This window comes from Camelina sativa, chromosome 16 (assembly GCF_000633955.1).
Source record: "Camelina sativa cultivar DH55 chromosome 16, Cs, whole genome shotgun sequence".
Classification (NCBI taxonomy): Eukaryota; Viridiplantae; Streptophyta; class Magnoliopsida; order Brassicales; family Brassicaceae; genus Camelina; species Camelina sativa.
In genome coordinates, this window is record NC_025700.1 from 14,107,358 (window position 1) to 14,116,686 (window position 9,329).

Consider the following 9,329-nt stretch of genomic DNA (forward strand, 5'->3'; position numbering starts at 1 on the left):
GTACGTAGTGACAGTATTGCATGATCCTGACATGTTGATTGAATTGGTGTAGGGAATATTCGTAATCTGGATTAAGCTGCAGCAGCCATCGTGTAAAAGTAGAACGAGCTTGATGATGCCAAGGTTTCCTGAGAATGATGAGCCTGGTGATGACTCAGAGAATTACGATGAGCTCATTCGTAACTGGTTGAGTAGTCTAGGAAAGCCGAGTGGTACTGTTGTTGCATCTGATCATGATGATGACGTCCAGTATCTTGGAACTAGAAAAGCTCAGCCAGATCAAAGCCGAAACGAAGTGCGAAAGCGACGGAGGTCTGGTCCTGGTTCTTGGGGTGATTCGTTTAGACTTTCTGATCTTGTTCCCTTTCCCCGCTCGGCTTACCCTCCTGGACCTTATGGCGTAACGAAGCAAGATGTGATGAACAATCCTCCTTTGGATACTAGCAAACGTGTGAAGCTAGCGAAAAAGTTTGTACGTGTTTCTACTTTCGAGGATTTGTTTTCGCCCAACGAAGAAATGGTTGAGATCGAGGAGAGGAGGCTAGGAACTGATGTAGTTATTGTTGAGCCGATGAGACTTGATGAAGGGACCACATCTGAGGTTGAAGCTGACACTGACACAGTGCATCTGAACCATGAGAAGTTGGGAGTTGGTGCAGAGCCGATGAGACGTGATGAAGGGACCACGTCTGTGCTTAATGCTGACATTGACACAGTCTCTCTGAATCATGAGGAGCTGGGAGTTGGTGCTGATAATGTTGAGCCCAAGTCTCAGGTTAATTATGACACTGTTGAGCAGATGAAATGTGCTGAAGGGACCATGCCTGAAGTTAATGCTGACACTGACACAGTGTCTTTGAACCATGAGAAGTTGGATACTGTTGAGCCAATGAATTGTGATGAAGGGACCAAGTCTGAGGTCAAAGGTGACACTGACACAGTGTCTTTGAACCATGAGAAGATGGGAGGTGGTGCAGAGCCGATGACATGTGATGAAGGGACCAAGTCTGAGATTAATGCTGACACTGACACAGTGTCTTTAAACCATGAGAAGATGGGAGGTGGTGTAGAGCCGATGAAATACGATGAAGGGACCAGGTCTGAGATTAATGCTGACACTGACACAGTGTCTTTGAACCATGAGAAGATGGGAGTTGGTGCAGTGCTTATGAAATGTGATGAAGGGACCAAGTCTGAGGTCGAAGCTGACACGACGTCTCTGCAAAAGCATAACAAGAGAGGTGTCTCAGTGATCGAACATTTCACAGATGAAGAGATAAAGTTGCATGTAATGAATCTTCCGAAGCAAATTAGTATTAGTCAGGTAACTTATTTGAGCCTTATCATTGCTTTATGCTTTTTTTTTTGTTTTGTGTGTCTTTAAAATTTTGTTTAGTTATTTGTCCCACAGAGCACAATGCGTTACCTCAAGGAGGAGTATGTGGAGGATGCAGATGGGGAATTATGCCAGTTGTGTGGCAATGACAGACTCCCGTTACCACCACCGCCAATATATTGCTTAGTATGCAGCCGTCGTATCAAAGACGACGCTTCCTATTACACCCCCGGGGAAGAAGAGATAAAGGATGCGAACCTTAACTTCTGCAGTCCTTGTCGCACTGTCTGTGCAACCAAGTTCAAGTTAACATCTGGAATCACTATCTCAAAAGCCAATATGCTTATATCGAATAACCTTCGAAACCAATCTTTGGAGAAGGTAAAAAAACTTTATCTCTCTCTCTCTCCCTCTCTGTCTTAAATAATCGTCTCATTTATTCATTGAAATATTATTACTAATTACATGTTGTTTGAGCAGTGGGTTCAGTGTGAATCTTGTTACAAATGGCAACATGAAGTTTGTGGTCTCTACAATAAGGACAAGGACAAAGACAACACCAGAGAGTATATTTGTCCCATATGTTTACTAGAGGAGCGTAAAAGTAACAACAACAACAACATGCCAGTCAATGACAATACTAATATGGGAGCAAAAGATTTGCCTGAAACCATCCTTAGTTTCTTTCTAGAGCAAAGGCTAGCCAAGCGCCTTAAGGAAGAGAGACGCGAAACGGCAAAGGCTTTAGGGAAGGACGTTACGGATGTAAGAATTGATGTGGTTAATTTCTGCCATTTTGAGTTTTTTAGATTCTTATTAATTTATAACTCAAACTTGTTACATTTTTCTTTACAAGGTATCTGCACCAGAGGGTCTTACTCTCAGAGTTGTGTATTCCGCTGACAAAATCTCAACCGTCAACAAACCCTTAGCCGATTTGCTCCATAGAAAAAACTATCCTACTGAGTTTCCTTACAGATCAAAGGTGAGATGAGGATTGAATATTTTTAACGTTTTTGATTTATGTATTTTTCAAACCTTAGATACAGTTTTGTCATTAATGTTTTTGATATGTTTTCAGGTTATACTTCTGTTTCAGAAAGTGGAAGGAGTTGATATATGCATCTTTGCATTGTTTGTACAAGAGTTTGGTTCAGAATGTAGCCAACCTAACCAACGCAGCACATACATCGTATATCTCGATTCGGTCAAGTACTTTAGACCTGAGAGAGTAACATTAGCAGGAGAAGCTCTGAGAACTTTCGTTTATCATGAAATCTTGGTAATTAACAATCTCTTTTTTAAGTCATCATCTGTGCTTTAAATGCTTAATTAAAAAACCTAACTATATATTATTGACATTTACATGTTTATGTCTCTTTGATAGATTGGATATCTTGAGTTCTGTAAGATTCGGGGTTTCACAACGAGTTATATATGGGCATGTCCACCTGAAAAAGGAGTAGACTACATTATGTACTCTCATCCTAAGACTCAGCAAACCCCCAACACTAAGAAGCTTCGCCAATGGTAAGTTCTCTTTTCACCACTTGATTCCTGGTTTGATTCCTGGTTTGGTCATTTGTGAGGAAATTGCATTTGATATAAACAACATTAATGTCAGGTATGCGTCAATGCTTGAAAAAGCAGTTGAGCAGAAGGTGGTTGTGAAGACTACAAACTTGTATGACCGGTTCTTCGTTTCGAGAGAGGATCAATCTACCTGCGATATGAAAGCTGCGCGGTTGCCTTACTTTGAAGGATCTTTGTGGTCCAATAAAGCTGAGGCTATCCTTGAAGAAATCGAGAAACAAGGCAATAACGGTTTGCACAATATGTTTAAATCGCTTACTAGAAGAAAAATAAAGAGCTTCAAAAGTACAACTTGTGATTATGTTGATTCTGATGATTGCAAAAACATTCTCCTGATAGAAAAGGTATTTATAAACTTTTTAACGTTTTGAATCTTTCTTCTTGTTTTGGTAACTTTTAGGCATGTTTAATTAATCTTCTAACAATTCTGTTTTTTTTTTTGTTTTGTGTAGCTTGAAAAGGATGTACTCAAAAATAAGGAAGACTTGATGGTGGTAGAATTAAACTATTCATGCACGCGTTGTTTGAAAGCCATAGTATCAGGATTGAGATGGTATTGCGGCAAATGCAAGAATCTTCAACTGTGTGAAAGCTGCTATGATTCAAAACAAGAGCTTCCTGGTGAACACATATATGATGATACCAATAACAAAGAGAAGAAGCATCAACTCTCAAAGGTTATTTATTACTTACCCTTCTTTAAATCATATAACGATTCTCTTGTTTAGTTAAAATTTTGTACTAACGTTAGGTTTGGTTTTCTTTACTTCCACAGCAACAGGTGAATGTCACAACTGTTGATAATGATATTATTCAAGAAAACGAAATGTTCGATAGCAGACAAGCGTTCTTAGCTATTTCCCAAAAGAATAATTACATCTTCCACACGCTTCGACATGCTAAGTATTCTTCGATGATGATACTTTACAATCTTCACACCTCAACTAAGCTTCATCATCACTCTCAAAACTCTAGCGGTCTCATCTGCACGGACTGCAAGAAAGATGTTTCGACAAGTATCTACTTGCCTTGTTTGCTCTGTCCGGATTACCGAGCTTGCACTGGATGTTATACCGATAAAGAAACCGTTCGTCATCTTCATATTTTCCCAACACTCGCTTCAGCTAATGGAGTTCCCCCTAAAACCGTAATGGTAAGTAACATCTTGAGAGCAAATCTGTTTCTTTTGGTTTTTACTTTTTGACTTGTTTACCAACTTGTTACTCTCTCTCTCTCTCTCTAGTAGGTTCTTGAGATACTGAAAGCATTGCAGCACGCATCTCTGTGCCAACCAACGGCCTCTAAGTCGTGCTCATACCCGAAATGCAGAGAAGTTCAAGTATTGTTCATTCACAATGAACGATGCAAAATCCAAATGATGGGAGTTCCTTGTAACATTTGCCGAGGCAAAACCAAAGAGATGGGATTTTCTTGTAAGATTTGCGGTTGTAAGACTTGCAATAGTTTGTCACAGATAGTAAAGATCCATGCGTACCATTGCCGAGATCTCAATTGCCCTGTACCAGGCTGCAGGTATTTTTCCATTGCTCTGTTTATGATTTTTTTTCTTGTTAATCTTCTCTGCAACTTCAGCTTTTTAACTTTGTATCTCTCATGTTCTCAGAGATATGAAGGAACTGTTGATTAAGAAGTATGGTGTAAAGTACTAAAGTGGAGTGAGTCAAAGGGACGAATTTGTACATTGCATAGGTGTGCTAATGTGCTATGATAGTGTCTAGACTAAAGAAGAAACTGTACTGATTAAAACCTGTCCTTAGATGAAAACTATTCGTTGTCAAGAGTGCTCAGACTCAGTTGTTGTTTATTTTTTGCGAAGTGTTCAATAGAGAGAAAATAAGTTTGGTGTTGATAGGTTTTTTCCTATTTGTGTAATATAACATTTGTTGTCAGTCAACATATATATATCATTCCTTTTGTGTAACATATGTTATTCTTCAGTTATAATACCGCATATTTAAATGCAGAAAGTTGCATTCTCGTTTCAGTCTACCTATTTTCATATTCACTTGATCCTCAGTTACTGCAAATCTTCCATCTATCTAGACTAAGTGACGAGTCTTAAATCGTTTTAATAGGTAAGATGCCGTAGATAGCAAAGGACTTGGCTTTCATTTCATTTGAACGTTTTCTCGCAAGTCACAAACAAAAACACATAATCAAAGGATCAGATGCAAACACTTTGTTGTTACAAGTAGAACCACTCTCATAAAAATAATTAAATCATCATCTAAAACATACCAAAAGAATTGAGAATTCTTGAAGCTAGAAAGAAAACACTACATTTTGGTGGAAAATATCCAAACAGAATTAACACAAACCTTCTACGTAGCTAAAGATAACAAAGCAAAACACTAATATTGTAACAGAAGAAGATTAGCTCTTCATCATCATAGGCGGAACTACATCCAGATTGGGCTACGTCGTCAGGAAAGTCCAAAGCTTCTTACCAATGGAGACTTTCCCGGGATGTTCTGCATCTGATTCATCATCTTCACCATCCGAGTCAACCCTTTGGGGTGTTTTGTTCACATCTTCTTCGCTCATCGCCTCACTCTCACATGTTTTTTTGGGCGAACCAGCATCCGTATCTTGAGAGTCTGCTGTGGCTTCATGCTATTGAAACATACAATTGAAAGAAACAGATTTGTCAAGAAAGCAAATATCGAAAGAAGGGGTAAAAAAACAAAAAATCCAGCTAAGTTGTGAGAGCATATTATTACCTGCACCACATTTGTGCTTACTCCATTGTCACTAACAGCAACGTCTAATGATGCTGTGGCGGTTGTTTGAGCACAGTAAACCACCTCGTCTTGTTGCACTCCACTAGTCTCTTCGTTCTTCTTACTAAGTGTGGTTTCTCCAGTTACCCTAATAACCCAAAGTGTAACATTTATTAAACAGCCTGAATAAAGAGACGAACAAACAGCTGCAACACATTATCCCCAGCAACTGTTTTTGGGATTTGAAATTACCTTCTAGGTCGCCTGAGATTATATCTTTGTCCCACCACTTCTCCTTGCTGTTCTGATACAACCTTTTGCCGCCTCTTCCGCTGATGTGCTCCTCCGGTGACACTATCTGATTTTCCATCACTCTCGTTACCATCCTGCTCAGTAGTACAAGTTCTCAAAGAACCCACACGCCCACGTTTCCGTCCGTTCATTGAAGTTGCTTTATCAGCACGACCAGGTTCACCCGTGCTTCCATCAATTTCTTTAGCAGAGTCGTCAACATTTTCTGTTGAAACATTGGGTTCACATAGGTTTATAGATTCTCCATATATGGCTTTAGCTTCTCCTACAACATCTTTGACAGAGCGTGTTCTTCTGGTTCTGGCTTTCGCTTTCCCTCTCATGCGTGATTGACCCTCGACATTTTGATTGGAAAAAGAATCTGCAGCAACTTCTTGAGCCTTGCTGTTGATGTTGCTTTGATCACCGTCTGAGTTTACATTGGAGACTTCAACTTCTTTTGTGCCAGTTTCAGATTCAGACTTTTCAACATCAAAGGAATAGTTGGCCGCTGCATGAGGCGTAGTTGATGGCCCACTGTTCAAGTTAGCTTGGTCCGTAGGTTGAGGCTCTTGATCAGCCAAATTCCAAGTAACAGAAGGTTCTGCCATTTTTATTGGGGACAGCTTAAGAATCTTTGAAGTACATTTCCGGAACCATGACACCGTCCCACCAGCAACTGGCAATCCTAAGCCAGCAGCAGTTGGGGATATATCCCTAATCTCCTCCTGCCTTGGTGCTTCGTTATCAAGAATATTGGCCAGTTTTGACATATTAGGCATTTCCACGTTATCAATTTCAGGAAGTACGAGCTCAGAAAGAAGTTCGCCGCACGGATTGCAGTTCCTGTTACTTTCCATGGAAGAAAGAAAACGACTTCTCTCACTAATGAATTGCTCCCTCTGTTCCTTCAGTTTCTTGGTCAAGGCAACAAGGTCATCAACATCTTTCCGGATTTCTGTCTGCTGCTCTTCAAGATAATTTTTACTAGCATCTACTTCTAGCTTTTCTTTCTTTATTCTGTCTCTTTCATTCTGCATGTCCGCCATTTCTCTTCTGGCTACGTCTCTTAGGTAGTTAATATTGTTCAATTCGTGCTCCTTCTCTTCCTCAAATAGCTTCTCTTTTGCTTGCAGCTCTCTTTCCCTTTCTTCCAGTTTAGTCTGCATATCAGACTCAAGTTTCCTTTTACGCATTTCAATCTCATGAAGCAATTGACTTCTATCGCTCTCAGCTTTATTGGAGAGCACTGAACGCTCATGCTCCATAGTCTCTGCAAATGAAGCTTTTGCTACTTCAAGCGCTTCTAGCTCCCTTTGCATGTTTTCATAAGCTGCCTGCTTTTCTTTTATAAGCCTTTCTTCTTCCAAGTGACTGTCTCTCTCTAATTTTTCCTTCTGATCAGTTATATTCTTTAGTTCGTTCTCAATCTTAGCTTTCCTCTCATCAAGTTCTTCCCATTCTTTCTCAAAACTTTCCCTTTGGGTCTTTAGATCCTCAGCCTCCTTAATAAGAAGCTCCTGTTGAGACCTGCACTTTTCTATTTGCTCTTTTAATTCGGCTTGCAGACGATGATACTCAGACCTCTCCTCCTCAGTAACTCTAAGCCCTTCCTTCTCTTTGTGAATTTCTGATAGCTGTACTTCATTTTCAGCCCTTATCTTCTCGACTTCAGCTTTACGACTAAGAATAATTTCCTTATCCTCAAGCAGTTTTCTCTTCTCAGTTTCCAATTCCTTCTCCTCGCTTTTCAAGACTTTCTCTCTGCCATTTATGCCTTTCAGTCTTAAATCAAAATCTTTTTCTTTCTCTTTATGCTTCTCAAGTTTCCTGTCTAATGCCTGTTCACGTTTAACAACTTTCTCCTCCATGTGCTTCCACTCGGCCTCCCTCTTTTCCACTTCTGCAACCTTGCTCTTCAAGCTGTCATCAACAGATTTTCTTTTCTGTTCCATTTCCAACTCAAACTCACGCTGTGTTGCATCCAACTTAGCTTGGTGTTCATCAATTAGTTGTTGAACTGCCATCTGCCAATCAGCAAACATTAAACAGTTAACACCCAAAATGCACACATGTGATATTCAGAATAAAATAGTTTACTAATAATACAGAAAACGAAAAATGATTCAAAATGTGAAACAATAGCGCATAAGAAAAATTGTGATGGAAATTGAAATATTTTCCTGCCCAAAGAACTAAGCTCAGAATGGGACCCAATATACGTAATCAACTACACAAAGAGGATAACCCTCTGGCTATAGTCAGCAAGCAATTTATTCTACCAAATACCAAAGCTCGAGACATACGTAACATCAGATTTTTATCCACAGAAGGGGGTGACACAGAAATACATATATATTTGTAGTGAAGGAGAAAGGACTTGCCTTTTCTCTGGCTTCCAGTTTCTCTTGCAGAGCTTGTAGCTCTCGCGCTTTTTTCTCTATGGATTTCTTCAACACATCAGTTTCCTAGATACAGAGAAAACATGTAAATGAACAAGGTTTCAAAACACTTAGATAATAAAAAATACCACAAGGAAACACGAGCTGCTTACTTGCTCCCTTAAAGCAAGATCTTTTATCCTCAAGCTGATATCATCTTCTAATTTCTTCACAGCAAGGTTAGCAGCATCGATCTTCTTTTGTGCCTCTTCTAGTTCTTTTCCCTTTTGCTTGATAATCTTATCGTTTTCATTTGCCCTATCCTCTCTCTGTTTTACTATCATTTGAGATTTAGCAACCCTTTCTTCTCCTTCTTGCAACTTTCTTTCCCATTCACGCAAGTCCTCCCTCTGCTTTGACAAAGTTGCCTCGGCAGCTTCTCGTCTGAGAAATTAAAAAGAAAAAAAAAAACAAGTTGAGTGGGTCAGCCCTCAATAAGAAACAAAGAAACGGCATAAAGATAAATGGTTCAACATACAAAAAAGATACAAGGCAAGAAGTCTAATACGTACTCAGCAATGTAGGAAAATCGCTCCCTTTGAAGAGAACTTTCTCGAGCTTCCACTTCCTTTGCCTTCCTCTCCACCTCTGAGCTCTTTCTACTAACTTCAGCAAGTCTTGCATCAACAGCACGCAGCTTTGCCTCAACTTCAAGAGATTTTTCTTCGACACTTCTTACCAATGCATTTGCCTCAGTCAACTTTGAGTCAGCTGTAAATTTGATCTCTGCGTTTTCAGAGAGTAGTTCCCGCAGAGCCTTCTCCAGCTGCAACAGTTTAATAGTGTCATAATGTGCTAAAAAAATATGCTTATGGCCGAAAAAAGAATCATAAAGAAACTTACATCATGTGAACATTGCTTCTCAATCCCCAAAGCTTTCCTCAACCCTTCTTCCCTCTTCTCAACATCTGCTATAGCAACCATATG

The 9,329-nt window shown here is 39.7% G+C and overlaps 2 protein-coding genes across 4 annotated transcripts in view; one reads left to right on the forward strand and one right to left on the reverse strand.

The window, feature by feature from the left end:
- LOC104753652 (histone acetyltransferase HAC2-like) lies at positions 116 to 4,599 on the forward strand. The gene is made up of 11 exons (XM_010475873.1): positions 116 to 1,324; positions 1,433 to 1,717; positions 1,817 to 2,101; positions 2,193 to 2,321; positions 2,418 to 2,618; positions 2,724 to 2,866; positions 2,961 to 3,273; positions 3,382 to 3,606; positions 3,705 to 4,082; positions 4,176 to 4,462; positions 4,554 to 4,599. The coding sequence occupies exons 1-11, from the start codon at positions 116 to 118 to the stop codon at positions 4,597 to 4,599; spliced, it is 3,501 nt and encodes a 1,166-aa protein (XP_010474175.1).
- The window catches only part of LOC104750516 (protein CROWDED NUCLEI 1), a 5,615-nt gene continuing 1,437 nt past the window's right edge, over positions 5,152 to 9,329 (reverse strand). The window contains exons 3-9 of one of the 3 annotated variants that reach the window (XM_010472319.2): positions 9,246 to 9,323; positions 8,915 to 9,168; positions 8,516 to 8,786; positions 8,346 to 8,429; positions 5,923 to 7,988; positions 5,671 to 5,818; positions 5,152 to 5,563 (exon numbers count right to left, since the gene is read on the reverse strand). In XM_010472319.2, coding sequence (XP_010470621.1) covers positions 5,366 to 5,563; positions 5,671 to 5,818; positions 5,923 to 7,988; positions 8,346 to 8,429; positions 8,516 to 8,786; positions 8,915 to 9,168; positions 9,246 to 9,323 — 3,099 coding nt within the window. In that variant the 3' untranslated portion in view covers positions 5,152 to 5,365. The remainder of the gene's footprint in view (positions 5,564 to 5,670; positions 5,819 to 5,922; positions 7,989 to 8,345; positions 8,430 to 8,515; positions 8,787 to 8,914; positions 9,169 to 9,245; positions 9,324 to 9,329) is intronic. The other 2 variants (XM_010472321.2, XM_010472320.2) reach the window with 2 other exon arrangements.